Raw genomic sequence first — 17,940 nt, forward strand, 5'->3', positions numbered from 1 at the left:
TCAACGGTTTTAGTTTGTTTCTTTTAATAAATTTCATTTGTATCATCTTAATTAATATAGGCATGTTTTTAAAATATGTTTTCTTAATAATGTTTCTTATTTAATACATACTTCAAATTTTACTTTAATTAAAAATGTTTATTATCAAAGAAAAACATACTTATTTGTACTATTACAAAAATGGCTTATTCTATTGCGCTAAATAGCAGAGAGAATTGCTTGAATATGAATATAGGTCAACTGTTTTCATTTCTATTACGTGAGAGAGAGATGCAAGTGCCTGACGGGCAAAATTCCATGCTGTCAAAAGTCCAAGATATATATACAATTTTTATGTGATGTGATGTGGGGTTGCAGCCCGATCCTCCTGGAAGACTTTGCATCGCTCTACCGTCTGTTCGTCGGCTGCGCATGAGCAAACCTTAAACAATAACAACTTGAGTGATGCAATAATACAACAACCGCAACAAAAACGTTTAGAAAAACATCACAAACGAAAAATCATAAAATATGAAAAGAAGGTACTACCGTATAGAGCTCTGTTTTTTTACATTTCAAACACTGATAAATAAGAGCAGAAAAGCAAAACCAACCATCTAAAAAATGAGTGTTAGAAACAAAAATTAAATTACACTCTAAACACTAGCACAAACTAGTATATTATACTTATTTTGACTCATTCTGTTGTCTCTATTTTGACCCATTCCTGCCATAATTTTCTCTTAAGTCTTTTTTACTGCTACAATATTGTAATTCAATGTTTTGAAATACTTGTCTGCTCCTCCTGTGTCTCTAGTGACAGCATACTCGTCAACCAATCACATTGCATAACTTCCATTTGTCATTATCTCGAAGCCCAAATATATGAAAATACTAGCGAAATCTTCCATGACCTCTTGTCATTTGATTAACATCTATGCTCGTAGCAGAATTTGTATTTTTCCTTTTTCTCTCTCCTCTTTTCTCTCTTTTCGTTTTTTTTTTTTTTTTAAGGGGGGGGGGTAAAATTATTCAAAACGTCTTTTCTTTTTTGAGAGTTTTGCCATAGCATATCCTAATTCTTGCACAAATTGTTTACCATAATTCGTATGGTATTTCTTCTTGAACCTGGTGTTTCCACATTTATATATTAGGTTACACATTAAATTAGGTTTACACATTACATTAGGTTCAAGGCCGCTTTTTAGCAAGGACTAACGTCATCTCATCAAATACACAAAATGGGCTTATGCATTTAAGCTTAATTTCGCGTTTCTTAAGAAGGCTTTTATGTAGTTCTTTAAATGTTTGAATTAAAATATTTGGATGCTCCGGGTTAGAAAGAGCCTGCGAAACCGAGACACAATCAGAAATATATAGTAGTTTTCCTACTACAGGTTATCTTCTTTTTGTACCCACTAAAAATTTGCGAACAATTCTCCTTGAAAAATAGAGTTATAACTTTCCAATTTAAATTTTTCATTGTCAATAATAGACAACAAAAGCAAATTCTAAACTGTACCCAATTCCGGACTCTTTCAAGGTGAATATCAAGTTCATTCTCTTTTGGCTCAGTTTTTGGTCCAAACACTTTCTATTGTTGTTGTCGAGTCTATATTTAATGGAACAATATTTGCCAGGGCCTCAACGTGGTTGGGCATATACTTCTACCCCAACATTTTTCCACCCAACTTCCATCTCGAGGGTTGGTCCGAGAGTCTCCCACTCCTCTATCCTACCACACGAGAAAATTTCGGTTCGCTGTGTATTTAGAGTGTATTTATGCCATCTATACATTTACAATCAGCCATGCCTTCTCCGAGATTTGAATTTCGGAGATCAGCAGTTCGAGTTACTACCATCGTGTGTAGTCGGCATGATATGATATTCTATCCTTAGGCTGAATTAAATTTACATCAAGAGTTTTAAAAGCTCAACCAGTAATACCATAGTCATTAATCACTTCTATACAATCTGTCAGTCCTTAATAAAACGATTTCATAAAAAAAGAAACAGAAAATCTGAAAGATTTCAGATTTTAGCGGCGATTTTTTAACGTATTGTGCGTGACCGTTTTTATTAAATACCATGTCCTTCTCACTTAAACCATAAATTTCAGTTCAACAGCAATATCGCAAAATGTTTAAAAGAGCATATCTTTAGAATTTTCATTACACAATTTCGCGCTCTGGAGATAAACATTTTTTTTCGTACAGTGTTGCCATTCCTCGCTTTGAAATAATTGAGTTTGTTAATAAAAAATTCGATGAAGTTCTACAAAATATGAAATAGATATTAAAATAAATTCCAAATTCTAAATTTGAGTGTTCAGATACCCATATTCTGGTGAAGACGTACGTTATTCAAAATTTGATGGCTCTAGGTATCGGTATTTTGTCACGAGGCGAGACGCATGTATACATTTATGCAGATTCTTTATTATTTAATTTATTTAAATATAATTCAGCGCTCTAACATTTGGGGACAACAATTTAAATAGTGATTCGCTGTTTATAGTTAATCAACGCAAAATGCCAAAACGAAATTAATAGCCTTTCTGGGCAAATTGCAACTTTGGGCTAATAAAAATCGTACTGCAATGAGAGTGGTTGAATATCTATAAACACGCATGCCAACAATTTCTATGCATTAAATTTCAGTTTTCTAATCTTTTTGACAAACATATAACACCGGTTAAACGGGTCTGTATTAAAAAAATTGTCTGTTGCGGAATGATTGAAAAATTTTTATCATATACTGTTCGTCTAAAACAAGATTGTCAACGTAGCCGCGATTTTGATTTATCGTAGACATTATCCCTGGAATTACACAGTTAATTCTGAGTCAACTGCAAATTTTTGATAAATCGACGCGAAAGGAAAGATTAATACATTAACCTCTTGCGCTACGACTAAACTTCACGGTTGCGGTGCCTTGCGCTACAATATAACAAGCGGTAAAGTGTCTCATTTACTCAGCTCCGCATCTGCGAGTGCAATTCAGAGCTGTAACTCGAGAAATAAACAATCTCGTTGTTAGGCGACGTGTGCACCACGTTATTTTCATTTTTGCGATAAATGCCTATCGACGTGGTATCGCTCGCGGTTTGAGACAAAAACATCTCGACGTGCGTGGCACTTCTTTTTAGCGCAAGTGGTTAAAATTAGACATTGCACTAAAATCAGAATATTTAATATATATGCATATAAAATATGCTGAAAACTAACTTCAATAGTGATGTTTCAATGATTTTTTTTTATTTTTTGTTGATTAATATTTAATAGAAAACCTGAGATTTAGAATCTCTAATAAGTGCATTTTTGAAAATCATAAGTTTTTTGAGCTTGAAGCAGCTTAAACTTTTACAGAGTAACTTCGATCAGTTACATAAGTTTCACTGGCTGCAGTTATGTATGCTCTGAAGGAACTCTTTTAATTTCATTAACGTGTCCAGAGTTTACCTTTTCCATTATTTTAATAACACCATTTTTAGAAATCTTTCCTCAGTGTCCTCAAAATCTCATTTTCATAGGTTTTTCATGGATAAATGGAGTATAATCTCTTTTTTCTCGTTGAATAAATACTCTTGGAACGTTTCTATACAACAAGCTCCGGTTTTTGGTTTCAGATTATTATGAAGCTTTTTTGAGTTCCAACGAACGCGGAAATGGAATGAAATTGGGCAGAATTTAAATATGTTAATGGTTTATTCGTTTCTCAAACCTAGAGAAATGAAAAATTAGCTATTAGATTATACAATTTCTTTACATTTATTTCTTCCGTTTATTTTAACAAGTTGCTCTCTATTTTGAGCATCGCAAAAGAAAAATCGAGAAATATTTTCCCAAAATTTTAGGAAGTAATTTTGGAATGTAAGCCTGTCTTAGATGATGAAAGCATAGGAATCGAAATTTCTTATACAGTAACTGTAGAAAGTATTCGTACAGTAAGTGTTATGATCTAAAAGTGCTTTGCTGATAACAGCTATAAGCTTAAATTCAATAATACGTAATTAGATATGTATAATGAAAAACACTTTAATATCTCCATGCGAAATTTGCATAAAAATAAATGCATGCTTACAAACCCAAAAAATCCATCCTCTTGTGGTGTAAAAAGTATTCTACATTATACATAATGTTGAAATTTTAATAAATATATTTCAATTAATACCTTGTATGATATCCTTTAGCCTGAATAACGGCTTCGAGTCTCCTTGCCATTGATTCAATCAAAGTTTCTGTTACCGAACTAGATATCCATTCTTATTTAAGAGCAGTTATTAAGTCATTTTTCTTAGAAATGTGCCTGGATCTGATATTTTATCAAGGATTGGATTGGATTAAATTAATCAGTTATGGCAAAGAACACGATAAATATATCTGCCTAAAGGGTGAAAGGAGATATCTGCCTAAAGGGTGAGATGCCTTCGTGGAGGTCTTTCTAAGGGAAACTGACTCATATACACGTTACACATGGGGAAAACCACGAAAACTCCCATGCAATCAGCTCGTTCGCGGGATTCGATACTTGGACCGAACTACCAATGTTCAGCGTCTTTACCGCTTGGCCGCTGGTGGGCCCTATTTTTATCAAGAAGTTCTCATAGATTCAGGATGAAATTTCATAAACTTTGGGGTGTTATATAACATTTAGGGCTGTATGATTGGGGTCATTATCATGCAAGAAAACATCTTCAGTATCTTACGTTTTTTGCCGTAGTAGACCGTAAATTATTTTCAAAATAAGACGATTCATAGTACCATTAATAATGACTAATTTACCAACCCCGAACACACACATACAACTCGCCCACCAGCTGCCGAGCGGTAAAGTCCCTGAACACTAGTAGTTCAATCCGAGGTTCGAATCCCGCGAACGGGTTGGCTGCATGGGCGTTTTCGTGGTTTTTCCCATGTGTAACGTGTATACGAGCCAGTTTCCCTTAGAAAGTCCTCCACGAAGGCATCCCTCCCCTTAGGCAGATAGCTCTCGAGGTTTTGCCATAATCATACACGCACACACACACATACAACCTTAAATCAACATATCTCCACCTCTATGTTTCACTCTTGATAGTAAACTCCTCTGATATATTTCTGAATTTCGTTTTCTCCAGACCATTCGCCTCCCGTCCTATAAACGTTATTGGGCTTTCATTCATGTATTTTTAGCGAAGTATAATCGTAACTTCCGATTACTCACTGAGAACTTTTGTCTCGCAAGACAGCTATAGAAACCTTGTTTTCTGTATGCATTTCCAGTTGTACTTAAGGTTATTTCTTTCCCCATGTTTCTCAGTTTTTCTATAAGCTTAGAAGCTCTTACTTTTGAATCTTCATTCAATGAACTTACAGAAATCGTCTGTCAACAGATGTAAGCATATATGGTCGTCCTGAACGAGCACTGTTCTAAAGGTTATAAACTTTTGAATAACCGACTGCACAGTTGAATGTGATCTGACGACTAAAACTGAAATTTCATTTTACCATTTATCGCCTTTACGAAGCTTAAAGATTAATTGTCTTTCGAAAACATTCATTCCTTTACCTTTACGACCCATATTAAAATTTTATCACATTTCACAGCCGGCCATTTGTATAACCCGCAAAATAAATGATATCAGTTATTCAACCAAAAACTGACTAAACCAATTGGAAAATGCTACCAAAATTTTGCATTTGTTGGAATGTAAAAATACATTTTATGTGCCAATAAATCCTCAATTTTCAGATTCCCATATATTTAGAAACTAATTCAATATTTTTTCCTCATTGATTTTTGTATTCGTATTTGATAAACTTTTTTTATTATTAATTTTTGTCTTTTTAAGAAGTTTTGATAGAATTAGCATGCCAAAACAATATTTTTTTTCTACGAAACAACTCTTGAACAAATAATTTCTACACTGACTGTACATATTATTTGTGTTAGGATAGAACGTTGCTTTTGGGCATTTAAAAAAAACTGATTTATTAAATCTGAAATGTTGTGTCTGAAATGTAACAGGGTTATAAAATTGGCAGGGAAGAAAACTCTTTCTGATGGTTTTGTTTAGATTTGTAGAAATGTTAGAGATGGGAAAGTTTCAAGGGTTCAGAATTAATTGATTATGGTTTTTCGTTCCGTTGTAGCTAGTTAAATTTACAGAATATATTTTTTTAAATTGAATAAAAGGAAAATAATTGGAAAATTTGAAACATTCGTAAGTATTTTGCAATATACATTGTACAGTAGATTGTGTCACTTCACTTGTCATTGTGCGGTATGAGTCACTTCTGTTTAAGAATTTATTTTTTAACAAAAATGTTGTCTCATTTAATCAAAACTATTATTTTACATACCTTGACCATGTCTGCTGACAATTTCGTATTATTGTAATATAAGTACTGCTTTTGTTGTTAATTATATATATTTCTATTCTTTTGCATTGACGATACCAAAACGTAATCTATCTAACATACTTTTGTGCGTTGTTTCGCAGTTCCCAGTTTCGTAAGGCAAATTTCAATGCGGTACGTATCTTAGCAAACTTATTTTGTGTTTATACAAAACAGTTATCTAAGGTTATGCTTCATTTTAAGCTCACCAGCAACTTGCGCTTCATTTTAAACTCGCAGAACACTGGTAGTTCGTAGTTCGGCCGTGTTCAAATCTAGGAGAACAAGCTGGCTGCATGGGCATTTTTTCCATCTGTAACGCGGATACGACCTAGTTTCTCCTAAAACATCTTCCAGGAAAGTATCTCTGTCTTTAGGCAGATAGTCCTCCAGAGCTTTGCCAAAATGAGTATAAACCAAACCAGATCCCGTAAAGAAATTTCAATACGATACGTATCGTAGCAATTTTTTTTTTTTTTTTTGTCGCCAAGCAAAACCGTTACCCAAAGTTTCAAAGTTTTGCATCGTTTCATGCTCACCAGCACCCAAATGATAAAGTAACAGAATACTGCTAGTATGACTGGGTTCAAATCTCGAACAAAAAGCTGGCTTCATGTGTAACATGAATACGAGCTAGTTTCTCCTACAGCATCTTCCACAAAAATATCTCTGTCTTTAGGAGGATAGCTCTCGCGAGCAGCGTAACGTTTTTAACAAGCACACTCAGCTTATACCGAGCAATATTTTTATGATTCATAAAATTTCTAATTACTTCCACCTCTCCAGCTGAGCTAATCCTTTTTTTTTTGGGAAAATTTCTTTAACATTCTGAAGTCAACTGAAAGTTAGTGATGAGCCCTAAATCCTGCGAACACGTGACGGCGGCCATATTTTATCTTGGGGAGTTATCAGGCGTGAAGTTTTACCACTGAATTCTATAACTTTTATCTAGCTTACTCCCGAGGATATTGTATCTGAAATTCAAGCTAAAGCAGATGAAAAATATAATGAAAGCAACGACGAATACGACGAAGGTGAAGAATTTCAAGTTGAACCGCCGCAATATACTCAATGGCTTTTGAGTGCGCAGAAAAATTTCAAATGTTTTCCAAATTAGCCGTTGGTGCAAATGGCGATGTTTTTTAGGCCATGAGTCTTCTCCGAAGAACAGTAACACATGAAAGAGACAATAAGGCGGTTCGAAGCAAATTAACTAACTTCTTTTGTACTGCACAGAAATAAAAATTAAATAAAGCATATATAATATAGTAAGTACACAGTGGGTAAAACATGTTTGGGCAACTGTCTGTAATTGATCAATCTAGCTAACATAAGAAATGCTTCACAGTTTCAGCTGGACATAATGAACGCAGGAGGCAATAAAGACACAAATCCTAATGAAACTTTCGTTTAATATGCCTTTTACATAAAATGTACAACAAAAACGTAAATTTGTATGTCAAAAAAGTATTGGCAAGATCATATAGCAAAATGTGGGAACAAAATTTATTACTTTGTATTCATACCTTTTGTATTTTTAACAACTTGTAACATATTTCTCATACAGAAAATTAAAGTCCTGGTTGCTGAAAAAAGTCCTGCTGTGAAAACCAAAGTCCTGTTAGGAATATTTTGCCATCCTACAACATATACACGAAATTTTATGTTTCCTGACTTCTAGGTCTAATTTGTGCCATTAACATTTCAATTAAATTTTTGTAAGGCAATTGAGGCAGTGTCTTTAACTGACCCGAAGCGTTATAGATTAACTATTGCCAGGTGAAGTTCACTGTATCCTTAGGGTCATTAACCTGTTGAAAGACAAATGATGTACCTAAGCCACGTTTTTGAGCACTGAATTTCATGTTATAGCGTCCTATATCAATGTACGTATGTGCTGTCATAATGCCATCAATGAAGCACAGATTACCATCTCCGTTTGTGCCCGTACAGCCGCAAACTACGACGCTTCCTCCAACATGTTTTACAGTCGGTGTTAAACGTTGTTTTCCGGTTTAGTGTTTGGCTTTCTCCACACATATATTTGTACATCACTCTCGAAAATGTTAAACTTTGATTCGTCGGACAAAATAACTGCATTCCAAAATTCGTCATAAATTAACATGATATTTTGCAAAATCCAATCTCTTTCTCTTGTTTATTTCTGAAATAAAAGGTTTCTCTCTTGCTGCTCTCCCATAATAATTTCCTCTATTTCAAATATTCCGTATAGTGTAAAACACTAAACGTTTTATGCAAAGTATTACCAACATCTTTGGCTAACTGGGGTGCACTTATTTTAGAGATTTTCTTAACATGTTTGATAATGCAATGTTTTCGCTTGCAGAAAATATTCGAGGCCGTCCACTTCTAAATAAACTTAAGTTCAACCGTAATTCTACAGCACTATTAGTTAAAGCCTCATTTCTGAGCTGAATAATCATGTTTTTAACACTAACATCCACCTCCTCCGACTTCGAAGACAGTTTATCATAGTATCAGCAAAATAACGTTTTAAAAGTTTTGAACTAGCATTGCAGACTTTATATTAACATGGTTTCTTATCATTCTAAACACGTGACCTCAACATAAAAAAATTTGCATAGGAGTTAAAACTTTACTATTGCATTTTTGACATGCAAATTTATGTTTTTGTTGTATATTTTGTGTAAATGACATATTAAATTGAAATTTTATTAGATTTTGGTGTTATTACCTCCTGTGTTATGCCTAGCTAAAATTGTCAAGCATTTCTTTTGTTAGGAAATATGATCAATTATAGACAATTGCCAATACTTTATTTACCCACTCTATATGAACTTTTATGACACTTTCATAAAACCATTTTTTACGAGCAGTCGGTTATAACGAACAAATATCGCTGTCTCTTTGCGCTCGTTATAAGTGAGTTCGACTGTGTATGAAATATCATGATAGCTAATAACAGATAATTGTCCGGAGAGGAGTTAGTAAAGTTTGTAATTAACTGTGTTACGATATAAAAATTATACTTATTATGACAATTATAATTAGATGTAAGTGAATTTAATAAAACATATTTGCATACTAATTAATATATATTAATTAGTATGGCAATTAATTTAAATGTAAGTATGAAATAATTTATAATATTGCCATTAATAATGTATGGTAGTAAACAAATAAATATTTTATTTACACACTGTATGCCGAAAGGGTTTGCAAAGCTTTCTTACCAGTTTCTAAATATGATAGGCATTTAAAATTAATTCACTTGAAAATGATTTTTGAAATTCAGTGAATCGATAGTTTTTTCTTACTATATCATTGGTTACTTTTCATATTTTATTTTTAAACTTTTTCACATTTAATTGCTGTTAAAAATCAATAATCCTTGACAAAAATACTAAGGTAAATGCAAATTAAATTTTATACGAAATACTGATAAAAGTGAACTGACCCCATATCAAGAGTCACTAATTGCTTTAAATTTTGTTTGCGTTGCTACTAATTTGTGTTTGTACCCATAGAATTAGCTGTAAAATGTCTTTATTCCGTTGGAGGGAAAAAATCATTCAGTAAATGCTATACTTATTCACAGATGAAAAAGACTTACGGCAAGAGAATGGAAGAAATATGGCGGAAATACCCTTAAAATATTTTAAATAAAAAATGTGAGTTTATTTTTTACATGAATAGCTTCTTTTCTTTGTTCATCTCTTCAGATAATGAATCAAAAAGGAAATAATTGAAGCTCTTCTTCTAGTGCTCTTATTTCTTAGTATTCTTATTTCTGCCCTTTTCCTAGTGTTTTTGAACGATGACGCGCTAATTTGACGCACACAGACGCATATCTTTAATAAAACGAAGAAAGTGAATGAAATTAAGTTGATTTAATGTTTTGTTTTCCATGATCTAAGAGAGAATTGACTAGAAATGGCATAACTAATTAGATTTGATACATTGAAATTGTGCAGATAATACTTAAACAGCTATAAGGAATTGTAGATGAAATTTCGCTAAAGAGCACCTCTCTTTCACGAAAACTTTCCAGAATCTAACACATCATTGACATTTCTGGGATCCCTAGACCCTTGAGTCATTTTATGGACACTCTTTGGCAGCGAGTAAAACATTTCTTCCGATGAGTGTTTGTTAAACCTTACAGTGTTTGATTAACCCTTAGGAAACCAAAGCCTTCGGTAACATGCTTTTTAAAATACCGAAACGCTCCTCAACCATCCATTGCACGTCCCTTCCGTTTTCTTCCCTCCCCGTCTATTAACGCACGAAGAGTTCTGAAGATTTCAAAATGACATCCTTTCTGCTTCTTAACAAAGAAGCTTCCATTAGCCTTTCAGGACAAACTGTCAGCAATAAACTGATACGATGCATTTGGGGAAACTGCACCTGATACTGCGCGCTTTAAGGAAGGGAAGAAATCAGCATCGCAAACTCGGCCATTTCGGGCGGCTGTGTCCGTTTGAATGAAAGTCGTTTCGAGCGTTTTGGCTTTCAAAGGGTTAAACAGTATAGAGCAGAAGGAAATAATATCATTAATAAAAGTTGTCTAGGAGATTTAAGGATTATTGATAAAGTCCGTTAGTATGTGTAATTTTTATTTCACAAATACGTAGAGATATGCCGGAGTTCTATGATAGATCAACAAAATTTAGGAGTTTGGCACAATTAGTTAACGCTGATGCATTACAAATTGCAAGAAATAATTAAATAACTATAAGAAGCTACAGCTGAGTTTCGTTAAATGATAATACTCATTAATAAACAGCTGCAAAATCCACGCTCTTCCATTTAGCGAAACTTCTGTAATAATGGACGAAAGACTTAGTTCTGTGACTATTCTCGAATCATTACGTTACACTAGAATCCACTGAGTAGCGCCTTATAGTGTATGTAAAATAAATTCTTTCAGGCTACGGCAATACAAATACCTCACTGACATTATCATGTTTCTTTGTTGAATTGATATATGAGGGGGCTGGAGGAGAGAGAAGAAAAGAGGTAGAAGCCTACATAACAATATGGAGAGTTAATATAGTTAAGATCTAGAGTAGATGGCAGAGAGTAACCTAGGCGCAGTTAACAGGGCCAGTTAAGAATTTAGAGGTCCTAAGCACTTAAAAGATTTTGGTGCCCATACATATGTTTACGCCAGTTTTATTTTTTCCTTCATTTCTTCTCTCTCTCTCTCTGTCGGTTTTGGTTTACGAGCCAAGCATTCTTTAATAAAACTGGCAATGGTAAATTTTTTGGTACTCTCTTTCCTTAATACCTAAGAACCTTTCCGCGGCGCCCGTTTCCCTTGATTCTGTATTTATAAGGTAATAGTTAATTCAACTCCTGTTTGAATATCACATATTGTACTAGAGTTTCAAGTTGCGTATGCAGTGTACGGCCTAGGATGATATTCATCGAGGAATATCACATACTTTAGATTTTTCTCGAAGCTGATCATGTTACAAGTTCTCGCTTTTGCGAAAATCTGCTTCTTAATTCTTTATAGGTATTCCTTAATTTGCTTTATTTAATGATCTTGAAGAAGATTCTGGTACCTAATAAAATATGGCCTGTCCGCAACTAACCTCAAAAACTTATACTGCAGTATTTGCACCTGGTGCAACACCTTCTCAGTAACTGAATCTCAAGCGAATATGCATATATGATGAATGTCCTTGTTAGAGTCGTGAAGATATGCCGTTTGCTTGCTAGATTTAATGACCTAGTTTCTAATAATAGCTTGATTTCAAGACAAAATGGCTATAAATATGAATTTTTTTTTCGATTTCATTTTTTTTAGATGTGGGCCATTAGGTATTATTAGATCGTACATTTGGCCTGCTTTCAATTTGAGTTTGAGATCACTGCCCGACAACATTTAGTAAAATATTCATTACTAATTTTATTTTATTTTCCTTTGTTATGATAGTGTTTTTTATGAAAGCAAATTATTATTGCGAATGCGTCAAACAATTGTAAACCTAAAAGAATGAAATATCATATAATTATTCGCAGCTGAATCCATCCAGTATTTCTTGCGAATACATTTAAGAAAAAGTTTTCGATTTATTTAACTTTGTAAACTTAATGATTTATATGCTTTTTTTAAATTCTCATTTTAGGTTACTCTAAGAGTGCTCGATTCTATAACCAGTCCAACCTTCTGTCGCCTTCGATACTCACCTTCTTTTACCTCTTCCGTAGAATACTGGAAAGAAGGACAACTTGATTATTACCATCAGTCAAATGCCTTTGCTGAACCAGATGACGAGTGTTGAATTATTCATCATATCCTTAACTCTTCCAAAAACCGTTTTTAATCTTCGGAACACCTTAAAGTTAGTGCTGTACAAATAAAACCTTGCATTACTCACTCCCTAGCTTTCGAGTTTTATATCTTGTCACCATTTCTTGACAGTGATTAATGATGATATGGGAATGAATAAGTTATATACAAATGTTGATGATAAACGCAGTTGAAAATTGCTTGTGTAGTTTTGAACTACTATATTTTAGTTATATCATACTCTTGTGCATTATGTATTCATGAAATCTGCATGAAGTAGCTTGGAGTCAAATGTAACGAAAGTTCTAAATGCATTATAAAATGCAGAACTGCAATCAATATGTAAGACTCATTTCAAAATAATATGATTAATGAAACACCTTGAATCAAGCATTCTTCAGAATATACCTAGAAGAAAACTGCAAAATTTACGGTTCAATTTAATTGAAATAAGGAATATTTAAGCAAAACGTTTACTAATTACAACAAAAGTATCTAAATTTAAAAAATACTGAAAACGTGTAAAATCTTTCATATATTAAAAAATAACTATATTTTTAAACAAATTTAGGGTTTTTCCACTTTTTTCCTTAGGCTAATAAACTTAAATTCCGACCCTAAATAAAGGCAATGCGGTTTTCTCGGAACGTTGTTAAAATACTTGGTAATACGGGAGAAATATGCAACAAAATGTTAATGCCTGGAAGAAAAGATGTAATATTGTCGTGTAGTGGATTTCACTATGAGAAAAATGAAGATTGGAAATGTTCTATAATTTCTATGGCATTCTTCGCCAACTTATTAAGAACAATTTTCTCTTATTGGAGATAGCCTTTATATTACATTAAATATATCAGCTGTTTTCAATTGATCTTTCAATCATTTTAGTATCTAGGGTTTTCGCAGGTTATGATAACATAGTAATACTTGGTAATTTTTATTTCAGATATTATATATATTCAGATATCAGATATTTCAAATATAAGTGTGCTTCACGTTATCGAAATAAGGCATTGCTTACACCAGCTAAAAAAAGTGTAATCTAATTTCTAAAGTTATCAAGAATATAGCGGACAATACTTAAACACGAACCAAAGGAGACAGGCTACCGTAACAGATGGCTTTCCAGATCATTATACCCTGTGTTTGACAAGATGTATACGTTTCGAAATGTTTGGTTAGATAACACATCGGTGGCATATGCGTATTTGCTCATCGTCGGAAATTTAAAAAAAAAATCGCTCTCCGTCACTGGTATGGGCGGCAAAATGGTTTAATAAAGTTCTGTCATTTAGAGAGACTACTCCTGGACAGTATCAATCCAAGCTTATTAAACTATGAATTTAACATGAGATCGATTCAATAAAATGTTCAGCAGTTATCTGCCCAATGGACGTAGGTCATAAAATCCTACTTTCTTAAGGCTATTAAAAATCATTTGTAGGGGGATTGTTTGAAAGTTGAAACAATTTTAATGCCTTAACAAGATAAGAGGTTTTAGCAGAATGAAAAATCTTACCTTTTCAAGGCATCATTTAATAAAAGTAATTGTATTTCTTATAAATACCAATATAAAATTATTTTATTTTAATAAGATTTTCTAGCGTGAACGAAAATAAATCTTTCCTTTGTCTTGTATGACTGAGACTTTCTCGCAAATTGTATTTGTGGTAAATTCTGATCGCAATACTACCCCAAACGAACTCGATAATGGTCTCAATGAGATGGATAGTCTTGTTGAAAGAAATAATCATCACTTCTTTCTCTCAACTGATAGCATCAAATAACTATCCTCTGGACCTAGATATGTGTTGCATCAACAAAGGTGGTACATAGAGCGTTCGTGAAGTATATGAAAACAATTTAATGAGTTCGTTCTTATTTCAGTGTAATGAATTCTGGTATATGTTTTGCAGGTTATTTGTTAGGAATTTTTAAAATTGTTAACGGTTCATGAATAACTCTGTAGTGCAAGTTAACACTGAACATTTTTATTGACACCTAATCACTTTTACTTATAGACTAGCAAGCAAGCTCGCCAGATGAGTGGGCGGCTGCCAAAGCAAAATTTATACGTTATATCTACACCTGGAAAAAATGTATTAAAACATTAAAATATAAATGAAATCAGTTCATTCTTTCCAAATAACAACCAATTCGTAAATAATTCTCTGTTGCCAAATCAGAAAACAAAAACGTTTGACATTTGCGGTATGCGTATAACGTCATGATTTAAATCTAATGTAATATAACAACTTTTTCTCGACATCAATAAAAGAATTAATGTGGCAATAACTTATCGTGTCAGTTATATATTACCCTGATACAGAAAAAAGTTGCCAACAGCAGCTACTTATTTAAAATGTTGACATTAACGTAAAAGTTTCGACATACAATAAACGTCGCATGCAATCGCGTGATTTCTTCAACGTCAGAATCCAGCGAGAGAGACTTTTGCCACTCGGAAACATAATTGCCAAAATTAGAGTTTCAAAGCTTCTAATTACTTTCTCAGCTGATTAAAGGCTTACGAAGATGAGAAAGATCGAAATGGCTTCCCACGAATTTTTGGAATTCGGCAGTACCTCTGTCAAAACTCAACTGTCCGCTGTTCGGAGGAGATGATGTCACAAACAGAGGAACGCACGCAGATCTAATAGTACAGATTTCTTACTAACTCTGCATAAATCTGTGCGTAAATTATTTCATCAAAGTTTGTGTGCATTAAGATGATTTCTACTGTTTCTTATATTAGTAAAATAACACTTTTCTGAAAACTTTCTTCAAAAAATTATTTTTCTGAAATTAGCTTAAGAAATTTACTTAAAACTTTAATGACTGAAAGCTATTTAAAGCATATTTTTCTCTGAATCGTATTCATGACTAAATGCGTCATAGTAGTCAAAATTAATAATTGTAAAAGAATTTCAGTATATTTCAGTAGATATAGCATTTTTGAAAATGAAAGGATACTTCACATATTATCCCCTCGACCGTAGAAGTGCCGCTAAGCAGTGCGATTTAGCGCCAATTCTAGACATGCAGGATGTAGCAATAAAATCATAACACCCTCGCTTTTGTTTAATATAACTCCAATTGATTTGCAATGTGCCACGTTTCGTTTTTATGATCAAGAATATAAATTGACTATTATGGTTGGATTTTTCTCTTATATTTTGTAAACTAATACTAAAATTTGGGACCTGCCTTCTATAGAAAAATAAGCAGTGGATTATTTCTAATGCAAAAAGGAAGTGAGTGGAATATTAATCGTTTTTTTTAATAAAGAGAAACTATATATCTTCACAATTCATCAGGAATGATTAAAACAAAATAAAATCCTAGTATACGGTACGGCCTTGGCGTATTTTGAAAACTGTTGTCAACACCAAAATGACTCGTTTTTCTACTGATCTTAAATACCGCTCATCGTAATGTCGCCAAAAATCGTCAAATCCCGTGTGTACCTTACACGAAAATTAGACACTGGAGTAATTTTGACGGAGATCTCCGGCAACTTTCATAGCTCTTTGGTAGTCAACTTTCTCCGTTGTAGGATGTAATATACATTTTAAAACAAAAGAATTTAAAATATTTTAACAACTTTATTTTTAACCTTTTTCAAATGAAGCATAACGAACGAAAGAACTACATAAGTTCTTTAAATTACATTAACATAGCTATAGAGAATTGCCACATAAGAAGTACAAATTTTACCAATTTAAAGGCGCAAGAATTGCATTATTATTATTGTTATTATTTTAAAGATTGACGTTAACAAGTACCCTCATCGAATACTTTTAATTCAGTTTAATTAATTAATTTAAATTAAGATCCAGTAGCTCTAATTAAAATTAGAATCTAAGATACCTTAGAACTCGTTTCGTGGCGTAATGTTCACTTCCTGTTATTGAAAAATCTAAAAACGTTGATACTAGGACTGAATTGTTTATAAGCTTCAGTAAGCCGATTAAATTTAACATTAACTAAAGCTAGTCTGCATATTACTTTTTGATTAATATAATATTTAGTATTATATTTTTATCATTGAATCTTTTTAAATTTAAAATTGAGCAAAATGTAACTGAATTTTATAAAACTGAAAAATTACAGATACGAGTAACATTTAATTTTTCTCTAAAACCATTGGCTCTGGAATCGACTTTGTACGAGATTTCTTCTTCACGTGAAGCAGTCACACTTATGTATTAAAGTACAGTAGTCTATGAAATGAATAAACTAAAATGGATATCGACATTTATTTCGTATAAAAGTGTTCAAACTGACCGTGATCAGCTGAAATATTGTTTTTAATACCAATCTCAAAAGTTTCAGATATATAAGAAATGATACTGTATTTTGAATTTCCTTATTTAAGTTTATGTGTTCCATTTTAAGCACATTTTTAGAATTATTTATTTTTTTAAATAAATTACAATAGCAGAATCTTATTTTTCAATCATAGCAAAGATTGTAGTGCAGTTTAAGAAATCTTTCAAAAACAAACATATCTTTTAATAATAAAATTAGAAACGTTATGGTAGGAAAAAGAAAGTTTCCTGTTTCAGAAAATACGATATTGAAAATCTCTTTAAATCGTTTTTGAATAAATGTTTCAGTGTAATCTTAGTAAAATAAATATATGCTGAATGCCTTCTATTGCCATCAAAGGTGCCAACTGCATGATATATTTCCTTAAATATTTAGCGAAGTACTTTGTATTCATATCAATATAAGAAATGATTTTTGAGGTGCTGAATTTCCTTAATATTACTTGTGCTGTCCTTCGAAACATTTGTGAATTTTTCTATGTATAATATATTTCCTGTATTTATGCATTCTAAATCATTAGTCTGCTAGTGTAATGTTTACGTACTGGGAAATAAAGAACTTGTACAAATTTTGAAATACCTTTCTTTCACTAAAATTTTTAAATAGTTTTCTTTCAATAACGTGTATTCGGAAAGATAACCTATAAAATTTCTGTTCTGCAGGAGTAAACTGTCTTGAAAAATGAAAGCCTGCATTTTGGTAATTATTGAAGTTTTACTGTATCAGACTTTCAATCCAGATGCATTCAATGATAATATATGTGAACAATACTTTATTTTTACCGTATTTTCTTATAAATAAATATATTTGGCTTACATTCCATTTAATTTACAAAACAGTATTTGGATAGGTCTTTGGTTTAAAAGCTGTGATGGTAAATTTGTAGCCACATGGTTAAGTTTTGTGTTTATCTCAACAAAAAATAGGCAAAAATATTTAGTAGACTTTAGTAGAATCTTGGCAAAA

At 32.5% G+C, this 17,940-nt stretch overlaps 1 protein-coding gene across 2 annotated transcripts in view; it reads left to right on the forward strand.

The window, feature by feature from the left end:
• LOC118186575 (protein amalgam-like) overlaps positions 1 to 17,543 on the forward strand; it is a 231,876-nt gene extending 214,333 nt beyond the window's left edge. For both annotated transcript variants that reach the window (XM_035356680.2, XM_035356681.2), the window contains one exon: positions 12,479 to 17,543. In XM_035356680.2, the coding sequence (XP_035212571.1) occupies positions 12,479 to 12,585 (107 nt within the window). In that variant the 3' untranslated portion in view covers positions 12,586 to 17,543. The remainder of the gene's footprint in view (positions 1 to 12,478) is intronic.
• Positions 17,544 to 17,940: the final 397 nt, after the last annotated feature.

The sequence above is a fragment of the Stegodyphus dumicola genome, chromosome 6 (genome assembly GCF_044657685.1).
Source record: "Stegodyphus dumicola isolate Sdum_Otavi_A_Nest chromosome 6, ASM4465768v1".
NCBI classification, from domain to species: Eukaryota; Metazoa; Arthropoda; class Arachnida; order Araneae; family Eresidae; genus Stegodyphus; species Stegodyphus dumicola.